This window comes from Saccoglossus kowalevskii, chromosome 4, assembly GCF_978046115.1.
Source record: "Saccoglossus kowalevskii chromosome 4, keSacKowa6.1, whole genome shotgun sequence".
NCBI lineage: Eukaryota > Metazoa > Hemichordata > Enteropneusta > Harrimaniidae > Saccoglossus > Saccoglossus kowalevskii.
In genome coordinates, this window is record NC_140644.1 from 17,577,578 (window position 1) to 17,593,229 (window position 15,652).

Sequence of the window (15,652 nt, forward strand, 5' to 3'; positions counted from 1 at the left end):
ACAAATCTATCACATTCTTATAACAAAAAAAGTGTATAAAACAGTTAACAAAAATCCGCGGACACATCGGCGCGGTCAAGTTTCGAAAAATATGCAACGTGTTTACGTGCGCTGTGTACGTCACGTGGGACGCATATCAGACGCGGCGCTGACGACTATTGTCCTTTAAGAACTAGCGGGCACTCTGTACTTACTTGTTCTAGACTTGGCCACCATATCAAGTATGTACACTGCGTCTGATAGATAGTCCAGAGTAAGCCACATAGCCACGTTCTCGCTTTGTAACTCCAGAAATACCGCCCGAGCTATAATGAGATAAAGATTATAGAGAACCGCCATTGCTATAACGCACAGCCATCGGTAATAAAACGTCTCTGTGTGGTTGATAACAAAAGGACGCTTTGGTCGGCTGCCACTGGTGAGAGAAATAAACACAACATGGATCAATACATAGACCAATCACTGGATGGTATAGCTTCAGACAGTCAGGCGATTGGATGAGAGGGTCTGGTAAGGATTCCACATATGACAACGATGAACCTCGACACCCAACGTTGAAAACAATAATAAAGAATGGACCTTTCAACAAAATCAATGCAAAATGTATGTCTTTATACCTCAGGGTATATTGTTGTTGATGTATAATTTCACGATAATCTCGCGTGACAAAGTGTCGAATTTGTTCGCCATCTTTAAATATATTGGTAACAATATTATTATTATATTAATTAACATCAACGGTCATGTATCATATATTTAATTTCAACCTGAGTTCACTGTGACAGTTGTTTTCTCTGCCATTAGTTGATGTCATCTTAGCCTAACGAGGTCGCGTTAGTTGCGCCCTCCGCGGGTATGATGCCGTTCAGCCGGCGAGGGCCTACTCACTCCTACATGTCAGATTAATGTAACTGAACTGATTATTTTCAAGTTTTATAGAATTGTTCGGGTAATGTCACTCCTGTATTTCAAGTTCATTTCTACTTTTGTTATTCCCGCTGGTTTGGTCTATATTCATTTCCGTAAAGCATGTGGCAGTTGTTGTGTAGTCATGGCGACATTCAAACCTAATGTGAATGCTTCCCGCGTTTCCATATGGTATACGTGATTAATTGCACCTACGGACTATTTGTCCGTAGACTTGTCATAAAATGACGAGATTACAAGTTAGTTTCATCGTTTTCGTCATTTGTAACAAAGTATGCTACACACTGTTTGCGGCGCAGGGTTGCCCGTTGCAGTATTACCCTGTGCACAGCACCCTCCATGTAACAAGGCAAACCTATTACTCGAAACACCCCATGCATTCTCATACACTTTAAGTATCACACTAGTTGTCCAGTAACACGACACAAATACATAATTATACAATACTCCGACACTAGTCCCGAACTATAGAGGGCTTATTCGCTGATGTATGTGGCGCAATCCCTTTGACCGGTAGATAACGAACTTTAGAATCATTAAAACATAAGAGCAAACATGCGTAACATTTATGTTAAAGAGTGGTAGTCGTCACGTCGCGCATGTGCGAGATATATGGATCTCATATAAACAAAGATAGTGACTCTGACTGTTGTGCAGATCAATGAGTACAAGTAGAAGAGCGCATTGTAGGAAAATCAATGTTTAGAAGACAAATGTCGCACATGCGCAGCGCGACGACCACCGCCCTTTAACGTATACACAAGCGTGTGAAAATGAACGTTGTTTTTTGAGTCTCGTCAATGATGGGATGTAATTATTATAGCGAATCTGCAGGGCGAGTTACTACTCGGATATCATTTACACAGACGACGCAGTGAAACATACAACGTCCTCTCCTCGAGGAGAAACACTACGATATAGTACTCCCCAGTTTGCTTTACCGAGTGATTTCATTCGTCGGGCAATTTCCCAGTAAAGCAAATCAGTTGAATTATCCCACTGTTCATTAACCTGTGAAAGATAAGAGTTTTATTTTTGTTTTTATTTCATTTCCCCCCTCTTACATCGTTCACTCAATTCTGTGTCGAAGTTTTCAAATTAACATTTGTCTTGTAAGGGAGGAGTAGATAAGGCGGAACTCATTACGACGTTATCAACTTAACATTCAGGCTATACATACCGATCGGGCCATTGTACGAGATGCCTCATAATTTTTGTCTTCACAATCACGAGGGATATTAAATGCGGATCATATTATAACCGTTGACATTTTACAACAATACTAGTAAATGTCAATGTATGAAGAAATTCTACAGCATGATTTGCATAATTTCAGTAAGATTTATTCGCCAGTGTCTCAGCCGCTTCTCGGGATACATATTTGTCGCGTCGCAATGGTTTAAACGGTTGGTATATACCGTGCACATTTTATCGGATATGTTGATGTATTGCTGAAACGTAAATAAACTTGTCAGTGACAGAGCGTTTTTTTTGTTTGTTTTTTCAACTTAATATTCCCGAGAACGTGTTGTGTTTCCTATCGGTCGAATCCACTGGGTTATTGTGGTGATTATAATTGCCAAGAGACAGAGAAAAATATTTAAACTTTATAACTTTAGTAATGCTCAGGCGGATAGTCGAGCGATTCAAAAAAAACCTGTTGTCATGACAAACCTATTTGTGATTACCAAAGGAGCACTGATTGCTTACACGAACTAAGAGCTATCAATGTCTGTTAAATTCCGTCTATTACATTGCACTCACTTTCAAATTTTGGAAATTGCTGAACCATCGAGCCAAGTTCAATTACTTGCCTCTTCAATACAACTATCAAATCTCAGCTCTCAAATAAATAAAAAAAAACGTTCATTTTGATTTAAGTTGCAGCGCAATGGCCTATAATTCGTTAACGCTTGATCGGATACATTGATTTGAAATAAACTGTAGTCTTGTCGTTTCATCAACCGTCAGTGGTCTGACCTTACCTTTATTCTCCACTGAGCAATGCATGTTTGTGTATTAAATTACTGATTTTCTACCTGAGGCTGTCCGCGTCCGATGGGCGGCTTTGCATTGAATATCCTAGAATTGAATTAAACCTGACTTGACTCAATTTATGCCCAATTCTGTCGTAGTCGGACCTCGACATCCTGTAAAGTATTGAGACAAGAAATGCGCATGCGCGTACAACGAAAGAAGCTCATTGGCATTCTTTTCAGTTCCACTTTACAGTGACGTACCCTTTAATTTTCCAGGAAACATGTACATATTATACCAAAACCAAGGAGTGTACTTCAGTTACAGAACAAGCAACCAAGCAAATAATTCATAATTGGAAACGGGATGTTAAAATATATCTGATGACGTCACTTTTACGAAATAACAGTGAAGAGTATTTGTATGGTCGTCTAAACAAACACAGACTGAATTCTTTGCGACTGGGTTCGTTATTTCCATGCATGTTGATTTCTGTTTCCTGGTACACAACGTTAATTTCACGCAAGATAGTTTTTGATTCTCACAACGTGATTTAAATTCCTAATTTTTTTAGTAACTGCACAATTGTCATTTCTCACTCATAATGACGTAACTCGGAATTCTCGCAGAATAACTCAAATTACTCACAGAAAAAAAAAACATAATTTCTCATTTTACGGTTACAGCACATTTATTTTACCCCGCAACCTAACTCGAATTTAACACAATTTCAATTCCCAAGAACTCAGCTGCAAACTGTTCACTGCAATGTTATTGTCACTGGCGGCGCAAAGTTCTTGCAACGCGTCTTACTTTTTACAATGCAATTCTACGTCATAAAATTTATCAGTGAATATAACATATCTGAATCACAAAATGTTATAATAATTTTTTGTTCGGTATTCAAATTATACATTAGCACGTATGTCCAACATATAAAGAGAACCATGGTTGCATTGCAATCAAATAAAGATGTGTTCCGTGAACATTGGCCTCTCATTATTTAAACATGCATTTTGAGATGCGAAAAAAATGCGATAAAAAGAAAATTGCAAAAACATAAAATCTATTACAAGAAAATTTAAGTTGTGACCAAGAAAATAATATCGCTGGTGTTATAGTTTTTTTAAATTTTGTGGCAAAATAAAAAAAGCACTATTCGACCCTCACAATTCCATGTCTGCCCGAGACCAATCAACTCAGCGCGGTGTGCTTATTGAAGACGAAGAACAGCTTCTGGTCCCAGCGGACGTCACTGTCTTTGTTACACTCCCTCACCAATTACCGATCTTCCAAGTCAAATTATTCCGATGTCTAATAAGATGACCTTAATGGCTGTTTTGGTGGAATTACAGTAAAGGTAATTGGCAGAACAGTAGGCCAGGAAGCTCAAAAACGCTTTTCTCAAATGTTTTCAAACATTGAGCCCTTGTTATACGTGGACTCCTTTGAACACGCTGACGTATTCGTTAAATCTGTTTCGTTAACATAGACGAAACTCTAATCATATTATGGCCGTGTTCAATAAAATGACAGCATGTCAGTAATTGTGCCTAGTTCTCTTAGATTGGGTCAAGTTACGTTATAAATATTAATGGCCACCACTCGGCCATTTTGAATCAGAAAATCAGTAAAACAAGTGTTGAGTCACATGGACACAAGGAATAAGGGAGCACAGAAATGACATATCTAGAATATGATTGATCACTAAACGCTATGTGCAGTCTTTTTCATTCTTTCCATAAATCTAAATGAGGACTATTCGATATGTACTATTTCGTATTCCCGCGTCCCTTGGATGACGTTATTGATATACGCACCTATTGTGAGCGTCATGTTCCTCCTCCTTTAAAACTTATAAAAAATATGCATTAATCGGAGATTCCAGTGGATGATTTCCGCCATGACCAAGATTGCAAGCTACACATGGGATAACACGATTTTCCTCCCGGAAGCAAAGTCCGCATGTGATCAAATCTACCTAGGTCCCACTGCTCATTAATAGTGACATGTACATGTATTCTCTCAATGAGAAATCAGCCAATGTATTGGTTGGAGTGAACCATTTCAATATTGTATTATTGTTTTACATTGTCACTGATTTCGGAATTAAACGCGTGTTCATGTGACAATGAGCCGTTTTCGACATTTGTTTTATCAAAACACCATTCTTATAATTCGTATGAATGTCAATGTCCTGTAATGTGTCAACAATATTAAGGCTTCGTAGTAAATAGCAAAATTAATACACATTCATAATTTCTACTCAACGTCACCGAGCAAAGAGATAAGAAGAAATAATTTCACCGTAAAAACCAGAACAAAAATGCAAATTGTTGACAGTTACCAAGACAATTCGGGCTCCTGTTTCTAAACATTATTATGAAAACATTTTAATGAAAACGTTATTAGTGAAAATATACAGACGATGTCATATAACTTCAATTCAGCCCGAAACTCCTTTTAGAAACGATGGCTGCAAAACAGTTTAAAATAATCTGATTGAGTTCGCCTGATATTCGATAAATGGGTGTTGCGAATAATATATGGAACTCATGCACAATGGAACGGCTTGTCTGCTTTTATCGAGACTATTTGTTAAAACGCACGACACCAGAGTGCTTTATATTGGGTCAATTAGCAGCCAGATACCCGCGGCGCGAGCAGTCAGACGCCGATTCGTGACAGAGAGACGTTGCGTGCGGGGCATCATTGGTTAGCAACCAGGCCTCGTCAACACTGACGTGGATACGGAACGTTCTGGAATATCAACTCGCTCGATCCAGGTTACCAACTAACAATGAGTGATCTGAGCGCAAAACCGGTAAATGCGAGTCCCCCAGCGGCTTGAATTTATGTAAACCGTATATTTCTGTTGAATATTCCACAACTTTCTGCTACGCATATGAAAAAAAAGCGAAAGTATTTAGAAAAAAAAAAGTATTCAAGAATAAGTAACGCCGCTGAATGTTGGTATGCCCTTATACATGATGTAGATTCCAGCGATTCTGAAAAGTGCAATATTGACACTTTTCATGACAGTTAGCACGGTATCCGATTATTTATCGAATCACAAAACCCTGGAAGCGCTGTGGGATATATACCCGTAATTTTTGACTGAGCACCGTCTCTTCTGAAATCCTTGACTAATCATTCGAAGAATCGTATAAACTGAGGAGTTATCGATTTACTTGTAGATGCTACACGCGATGAATGTTTGAGTGAGGGTTTGATGTGATCTTATCTGTTTAATGTAGCGTATTGAACGTTTTTCAACAGATTTTCTGAAATAAAGATTTGCTTTGCAAAACCGTAGCTGCAGTGTTTTTTTTTTTATTTTTTCCATAAGTATGGCGGAATATGCCATTTGCGATTACGTCAGTTACTTGTGGCTTGTAGTAAATATCCCAAAATTGCACAAATCGAGTACAAATTCCGCAGTAATGCAAGCCTATAATTGACCTATCTAGTCCTGGTTAGAGCGACATACACGTATATACTTTGATGAGTTTTGTTTAGCGTAGATGATAATACGATTATCTGCCTAGAACGAGGATGCAGAAAAAAAGACAGCAGGTGTGATATACTTGGTATTTAAAACTCGGATAAAAATATCACGTTGAATCTTACAGTGATGCCTTGGTTTGTTTGTTTGTTTATTTATTTATTTGTTTATTTTTGAAGACATGTCGCTGAATATAATAAGTATGTAGTATGTCCAAACAAATCACAAGAGAGTTATGCTTTACACATGGCCGTACTGGGTTACACAGTTGTTGAAGCATCGACTTTTTACGGTATTCCACTACTTGATTTGTATTCGAAATTATACGAAATTCACGATCCGACGTGACATAAAGAAACACTCTTGTAAATTAAATTCTTCGATGATGATAATCGGCTTCCAGTGTGCAGACGTTTATAGCACCGACGAAACCACCTGCTGTTGAATCGAACACTTCATTCAGTTGCATAGACTAAACCCCAACGGTCATATAAGACACGCCCTCAAGTGACGGGCGTCTCTGTGACGTAAATAGTTGCACAGGAAAGCATTCACATCGATGATATAACAACCGACACTATAAAAAATTGCTATATTCCAAATAACCACGCAACCTAGCAGAGTTGCCCATTTTAATAACGATATTGACTTCACCCAGCTACGCCACATTGACGTCACGGAGAGCTTTGTCGCTAGAGGGCGCACAAGGTAAATTCACTGTAATTTATCCCCAGTGAATGGTCATTTTGACAAAAAGAAGAAAAAAGTAAATATTTCGTCTTTTGACAGTGTAAATTGAATTTGCTGGTTATTGTGTGAGGTAATCAGGTAGACCACACGTTTGCTGCACATAATGATAAAGCCATGAAATGTAATTTGCTGTATTCAAACAGTCTTACGATTTCTATGGAAACATACGTCATGCCTCGTAGCAGATTATTCCAGACGAACGGGTGAATCTTGAAATGACAAACCGAACTCGTTGGATTGCTGACAAAGTACAGTTGTTCTTTTCTTTTTTTTAATTAAATCTGCAAATTGAAAATACGAAAGATACATGGCACTATTTCTATAAACTGGGATGGAATTTTATGTTCTTCTCTGTGATTGGTTATACATCACATACTAATTTAAATATATGATAAATCACCATACCGAACACCATACAATAAAATCTCACCTACGTTAAAAACGCATCATTATCATATTTATCATATTTAGGCAGCATGGCTTTGTTATTCTAATTAATAAATACGGAGGTAATGTACATATTCTCCTGATGCATTCTTTAATTTTGTAAACACAATAAAAAGAAAGATAGATGGCGCCCGTTTCGGAAGACAGTAATGACATTGTCTTGTAGTGAGAAAGATAACTGTCACCTATCTCTCGTTATTGTTACTATCAGATGGCTTTGGTGAATTTGTTAAGTTAATGACGCTTTTTCGCTTATTCGTACACCGTTCGTTTTCTCATTAGCGCCGGCCACAATCTCCTTCCTAGTCATATTAACGAGTACGATCAGGTGTGCCTCCTCATACTAAGGACGTGTGAATTGTATATGATTCCTCGTAAATAAAGCTTAGAAAAAACACTCACTATTGGAATACGACAGGCATTAAAATGATACGAATGTGTACGGCATATCAACGCAGTCACGCCAACGGCAAACACCATCTTCGACTGTATGTCAGTTTAAATTACAAATCCTAATCTTTGACAGATGTTACATTAACATTATTTCAAATGTTACACGTTTTATAGTAACTGTTTTAACATTTTTCTGCTGAACGATAAAATTGATACAAATCAGCATTATAGAGTACATGTAATGTACTAATAATGAAACAATGTAATGGACACGTTTTCTCAACGTGTAGATTACATCGCTTCAATTACAGGAGCATTTTCTAGAAGCGCTCGCTTTCTAACGGACCAGTGTGATTGAACATTGAATATTGTCGAGGAGTATTATAGCTAATATCTAAGCCCTTGCATGGCGCAAATGTGACTAAATCTCACTCGATCAAACCTTGACGGTTACCTTTATTGTGAGAAATATTTGTAATTTCCAGTATTTATGTTCATTATTCCAAAGCGGCAAGTATAGATATATATATATATCCCTAAATAGTGTTCCTGATGTCACGGTGGTGTACTGTAGTTCCAATCACATATCTAGGAATATATGTTATTGCCGGGTACCCATGTGTTCTTCCTCACTGTGAATTATTGGTACGGTGGCCACATTAATATGTCCCAGTCTTCAATTTGCCAACTAATAATTTCAAAACATCGTCATGATGATATTTTCTGGCAAATTTTACTCATTTTATAACGCATCCTGTAAACCTGACCGTACTATGTGTGCCGTTACAACCCCCCCCCCCAAAAAAAATGCGCCAATTTGTGTATCAGTTTTACATTCTCTATTGAATAGAAGGGGAATTCCATAAACAAGTGTGTACGGTGTACAGCATACCGGGGCCGGTCAATGACACAAACTGCACTTTCTCACTGTAATAATTAACTTCGTTTTGCCACAAAGTAAGTGAAACGATGTATAAAATCCTGCAACGGCTGTGTCGAAACCAGTCTCATTATCTGCACTCGTTCTGTCAGAAGTCAATCAAACATGTTTTTGGTGTGAAAAGTAAGCGTGCGTTACATAGCTACCTTAATTGCAATACTTATTTTGCGATCACGTTTCCTCCTTGTTACGAAAATGTCACTTGAAATATATGTATATACTTCTGAAGGTTCTTCCGTGACCTTATAACATGCCCAGAAGACCAGTTTTATCTCTACAAACTAGATACGACGATAAGATTGTCGAAAAACGACGTGAACTCGGATGAGTTCTAATCACGTCACTAAAACGGAAGGTGTACTCAGTCGTTGTTGTTGTTGTTGTTTTTGTTTTTATTGATGATAGTGACGTATACATACTATCCAGACTAACCGGGCTGAGACTACACAGGCCACCGCAATACACAAACGCCGAAAACTCGTACGTGTTCTGCAGATAAACCATAGACGCGAATAATCGTCGATATCTCAGTTACTCTTTATCTAATCCAGTGGAGCTCGTACCAGAGTTATCGGACTCAAATAGAATTAAACTATTCTTTGCTATAGTGTCCGATTCGAGACGATCCCATCCGAACCGAACCGTTTATATTTGCGTATTATTTTCCCGGTTCAGCAATTCACATAGTACATTTACGGCCTCCAAATTCGCCACCTAAGAACCTCTACAGTGATCGACGAGAATTAAGAATACTCAACACATCGCCATCAATTTAATTTTGTAATGATATTTTTGAAAGAGAGAAAACGGATGGCTATAATAACAGTCGACGTCAGAGACACTGGGAAACTATGCTGCCCATTGTTTTATCGCATTAGCGCTCTATATCGATTTATGTTTACATTTTCTTTTTATTCTCTCGAGGAATATTAAAAAGAAGATAAATTGTCAATAATTGTTAATGAAGCAGCGGGCATGTGGTCGCAATGAGCTCAGAGTTATGAAGGTGTTCATCGCGTTCAATGTGTGGGCGTTAGTTTGTCGAGTTTCCATGGAAATAGCGTCCACAAAAGAAGAAAAACACAAACGACACAGATTTTGTCCGTGATTATTTTGGACTCTCGTAGTGTAATCCATGCTTCCTGTAGTTCAGCGTCTTACCGTCCCGATATCTCCTATACATGTATAATTTGTCGATTTCTGTGACTTCTTCGTATTTTATATCAATCTCAAAACGCCAAAATGCGACACATTTATATTAATATACAAGCACACAATGCACATACATATCATAACCGAATATGCGCTGTAACGACTATTGACGACAAACAACGACCACGTTACCACTAAGAACACAGATACAGATACACGTGCACTCCTGGGAAGTGTGCATAGGCGAAACGGTATAGTATAGGCACTTTAATATAACGTTTTACAAATCATCATCGTTGTAAGATAATATTCACATCACATGGGATTAAGAGTACTACAATCGGAGAACATCACAACAAAGTATATCGATGCTGAGAGTAAATACAACACCAATGTGAATTATGGAGTATTAAACCAAAATAGTAATAAGGATGACATCATAAACACGTGGGTCTTTTGAATAATGGGCTGAGTAGGAGTTCCAAAATATCAGATACGTGCGTATTTGTAATAAGAAAATTGTCGAAAGCTGCTGGGCCGTTAAATATATAGAAATTGGTATACAGTAGGCCTAACGGATTATAAATTACCTCAATTGGGACCATGCGCATGCCGAAAATGAACTACACATAACATACATGTACTTTTCAATGATTTGATTATAACATTGTTGAAGAAAATAGTATTTTTTGCAAACGTTGGCCTTCTAAAATATGATTCACCAAAAATAATATACAATTTTGATAACTTTTATAACGAACTATTCAAAAGTACAGATGTAGAAAGTATCATGTTATATGAGTTTGGACGGAATGTCGGAATACGTTATTGATTAGTGTACAAAAACTAATTACATTTTTTTTATCTAGTATCTGTGTACCAAATTCCATTTCAACGCCAGGGAGCTTGTAGTGCTGGAGATGTCACTGGGATATACACAGACAGACGGCGACACAAATAATATCCCCATTTATGATGTGCTTTCTACACACTCAAGAGCTAAAGAAAAAAAAATAATAAATGAAATAATAAAAGTACCGTGAAGGTGGCCTGCTTCCAATACGAACGAGAGAACAGAATGAAGACATCGAGAAAGACGTAACCAATAAAAAAAGAAAACAAAAATAAATAATGCATTAGAAAAATAATATGATATATAAAAGAGTAAATTATATAGAATTATAAAAATAAAACGAATATAATTGTCATTATACATTCGATGCAACATTGATTTTGTTCTTTACATTTTGTTTCCCCAAAGTTTGTCAACATAAGAAAATGGGACACCAAACCGCACAAATTAATAGAGTGACCGCGAGATACCATAAATCGTGTCAGTAAAGACGTACACACTTTAAGCAAAGTAGGATAATAGAATATAGCTTCTCATCGCGATGTTATTAATAATAAAGTGAAGGAATCTGACAAGCGCCCGCTGAGTAGAACTCATTTGATTGATCATTTTGATGTCGAAATTAAAACAAATATATGCTAATTTGCATATCGATAGATGAATTGTGCAGCTGACAAGTTTGACCTCTATTTAGGATAGGAGTTCTAAAAAGCGCATATAATGATTCGATATAGGCTTCTATAAAAAGTATAAAATGTCCATTTTTATTAACATTCACCAAATATAGTCTATCAAACCATTACAGACTCGGTAGTAATGAGACTGTGAACAAATCCTTTACTCCATACATTTATAACGGATTTGCAGTAAACATTTTTTGTAGAACATTGCTGTGTGTTTTATCGTCATCTCAACATGACAAAATACTACTACTAATAATATTATGATTGTTGGTTCATTTCATTTCATAATATGAAAATGGGAATACCGTAACCGGGTCAACACGCTGTTAACGTATCAAGTTAGTATTTTTACATAATTTCTGAATGAAAGAAGCATGAATGTTATTATGTTTTTTTTCTAAGATATTGTTTAATTAAGCTTATTTGTAACAGAATTAATTGCTAGTGAAGTTAAGTAACCAGTACACGACGCTCAATTTTAATTACCCGTGATACGTCTAACACGCGCAATGATTTCACGCAATTTTGATTGGAAATGCCCCGAAGTAAACCAGTTCGGCGTCTGCAAGTCTGACACACGTTCTGAATAATTGCTGTTTCGCACGTCAGTCATTCAGTCAATGCCACGTCTTCTCGTTAAACTAATTCTAAACTACCTTGCCACCAGCGCTAGCCTATTCCCGTGTTGAAACCCACTTGTGAAATTAACGTAAAAATGACGTCTATGAATATGAAAAAAAAATACTCGTATGAACAGAATTTCGTCCGGTTGTCGCCAGCACTGCATTCAATACAAGCCATAATGTAAATGTTGCCTGCGTTGTTATTATAATGACGCATATACAGCGATTATTCAAAACAGAATTATTAAAAAATACTAGTATAGGGAAACATTATGCATTATTAATCATATAACGTAACATAATATTATATGTTTTATCAATTCGCGTACGAGGAAACGTTTAAGATGTGTAGCTGTGTCGTTTTCGTAGGGCGCATGGATTGAAATGAACATTTTCAATTAAAGTACATGTAGCTATAACGGCAGTTATACTAAATTATACTACCGCACGTACGGGTGTATTTGAAGTCAACTGTTCACTGTCTACGTACACGAAGATTACACCGAAGTACCACATGGGTATCGATTATGTACGTAATATTTCGAATCCGAGGGGGTCGTTAACCGTAGAGTAAATTGAAAGCTGATTATTTATTTCGTCTGATCACGTGAGTAAGTAATGACACGTAACTTAACTTTGCTGGTACTTCAGACATGACGCGTACGACGCTACTATTTCCGGTTAATTGGAAAGGCTGTGATGTTGAGAGTTTGTTAGAAAAAAAAATACATTTCACTAATTTTGCATGTTGTGTTAAATTAAAAACACATCAGATAATTATAGAATCAGGAATTTAATCAAAAAACATTGATAGTTGCTGGTGTTTTATTTACTAATATTTCCCGGTTATATAATACAAAGTCAACTATCTTACTGAAAATACATCAATGAAATATAGTCTACATATTTGATGAAATTCTGAGAGGCATTCCATTTGCCGTCGTCATTATCCAGTATTTCACTTAAAATTTAGGTATAGCCACCCATCGTGCTGTCAATTTCCGGGCGTCCTTTTTAAAATTTCAGATCGATTCTCAAAACGTACATTAAATTTTCTGTCAGACACGGCCTCGTTCTCGGCGTTGATCGGATGCAAGAAAGTACTACGTCGGGTAAATCTTTATTCGGTCGCCATAGAAACCACGCTAAGTAGCTTTGCTCCATCTTTGAAGACATCATTTCCTTCAGATGATTTTTTTTTTCAATAATACACAAATAGTACATTGTGTAAATGCGTGCGTGTATCATGTACATAATGGTGCGTTGTATCTAACAATCACCGTGACGGCGGTGATCACGGTGACATAGCATGAACTGTGGCGAATCGGGAAACTTTGTAATGAAACTAATTATACAAAACTGAGAGGTACATGCTATACAGATACGTTTCATCAAATTATTCCTGGGTATCCGCGGCCTCTAACGTCTACAATAATTCCAATAGTTATGCCTTTTATGGCCGATATATGTTGGATACTTGATTTATTTTTGATTTCTGAAGTGTTTATATTCCCCGACTATATCTGGACATTTCTTGGATATAGATAAGTAAATACATCACATAGTCAACACTCCCTTCTAATCTGTCATTGTCCACATGTAGTGTATGTAAGCTAGCAATTACATTTAAACTTCTTATAATTATAACCTCACAGTACTCGTCGTGTGTATTTGACTGGCATCTTCGAATCATCCTAAATCATCAAAACAATTTGGCAGCTATGTATCACAACTACGAAACATGTTAACTTGATATTCGGGCATCTACAGCTACCCATGGAATGATACCCGGATGTAAGACAGCGGTCATTTGACAACTATCTTCGTTGCATATGTATATTTTGTGATTCAGGTTATATATTGCATAAATAGTAATCAGTATTTTGCAGCGAAAATCTCGTGATTTGAAATGCTGAGCGATAACCACGTCGACATGCGTAGGCTCTTTATAGCCCCAACGTGAGAGAAAAGTTGGGATCATTTTTGTTTCAATCAGTTACGTTTTGTTTTTGGTCAATACCCGGAACAAATCCACTTTTGTTTACTGTAAACCATATTTCACATACTCGTTTCTATTTTATATAAATAGACGACTATATTGTATGATTATGGTGGTTCAGCCCACGTTCGCTGCGCGCGTTAGTAACAAGACGAAATGACGGGCGAGATCTCGTTTCTACCAACCGCTAACTTGAATTTACAAATAATAATGATTATTGATGGAGTAAACTCATTATGATTACGTGATACTGTACATGACATTCATCTGGCCCGGTTAGTGAATAACAAATGAAAATGTTGATTATTTTACTTGTGTTTAATGGGTGAAAACTTCAGTTTCTTCTTATTTTCGGTCTGTAAAATCTCCTTTTGTAATAATTCCGCCGTGCTATAGCCACGTGACATTTCACTAATCTCTGAACACCGTAGATTAGTGCAGATTATAACGTTACCCGAAACAAAATAACACGACACTGCCTACACGGTGAACAATTCAGTACTTCTCATTAATCTTTTAAATGCCACAGAGTGACCTACGTAAAATTAAACTAGATGATTGCTATATGCATGTGTGGAGGACGTCCCTGACAAGAGAGAGGAACAATTCGAGAAGAAAATGACAAGCGTTGCCATGACATCGGAATGACTTAGGGATGAATTGTTTAATGTAATGATATTTAAAACTAGAATGCCATGTTTTAAGCCAAATTGGGAAGCGATCCATGCGTGGTTTACAGCGATGCACATAGAATAATTCATTAAAGTCGACCTCGGAACTCGGAACTAGGGGTGCTCAGATTTATTCTGCTAAACAAATAATGAACATATGACAGAGTATACATGTTTATGTAATTAGAATAATTGCCATTTACGTCCCATTTGTAATTTGACACGTGCGCGCGAACGCAATCTCTCGATGGGTACCGTGACTGATTTACAATGACGGACCATTCATATTATTGACTTCTCGTTTATTGTTCAAACTACGTGACTTTGGTGATATCTACTAAAGGCGAATGCGTGATGATATTCTAAATCAATTATTGTACAAATCTGTATAATCTGATACAGTCATATCGTTTGCACAGATAGCGATAAGGAACACTGCAAGCGATAACATTCGCCGATAAACATCAGCCGATCAATCAGTGAAAGAAGCGTGTTCTAGCATGCTGGCTTGTATTTGCGGACTTTCCATAATTTTCAGCTTATGACAGTTTTATACTCTAGTGTAAACAAATTAACTTGACAATCACGCGCTTTTCATAACACACAGCCCAGGCCATTTACTTAACTTACTTATGCGACTGTATATGCTGATGTACAACCTTACAGTTCCGAACATTCAAAGTTCCTAATTCCATAAATAAACGCCACGATAACGCCGTTCTTTTTGGGAAC

General features: G+C 37.1%; 1 protein-coding gene across 2 annotated transcripts in view; it reads right to left on the reverse strand.

Annotated features, from left to right (window-relative positions):
* Positions 1-15,652, reverse strand: part of LOC100366798 (cyclic nucleotide-gated channel alpha-3-like) — a 36,460-nt gene that overhangs the window by 4,753 nt on the left and 16,055 nt on the right. For both annotated transcript variants that reach the window (XM_085497880.1, XM_085497881.1), the window contains one exon: positions 195-415. In XM_085497880.1, coding sequence (XP_085354006.1) covers positions 195-415 — 221 coding nt within the window. The remainder of the gene's footprint in view (positions 1-194; positions 416-15,652) is intronic.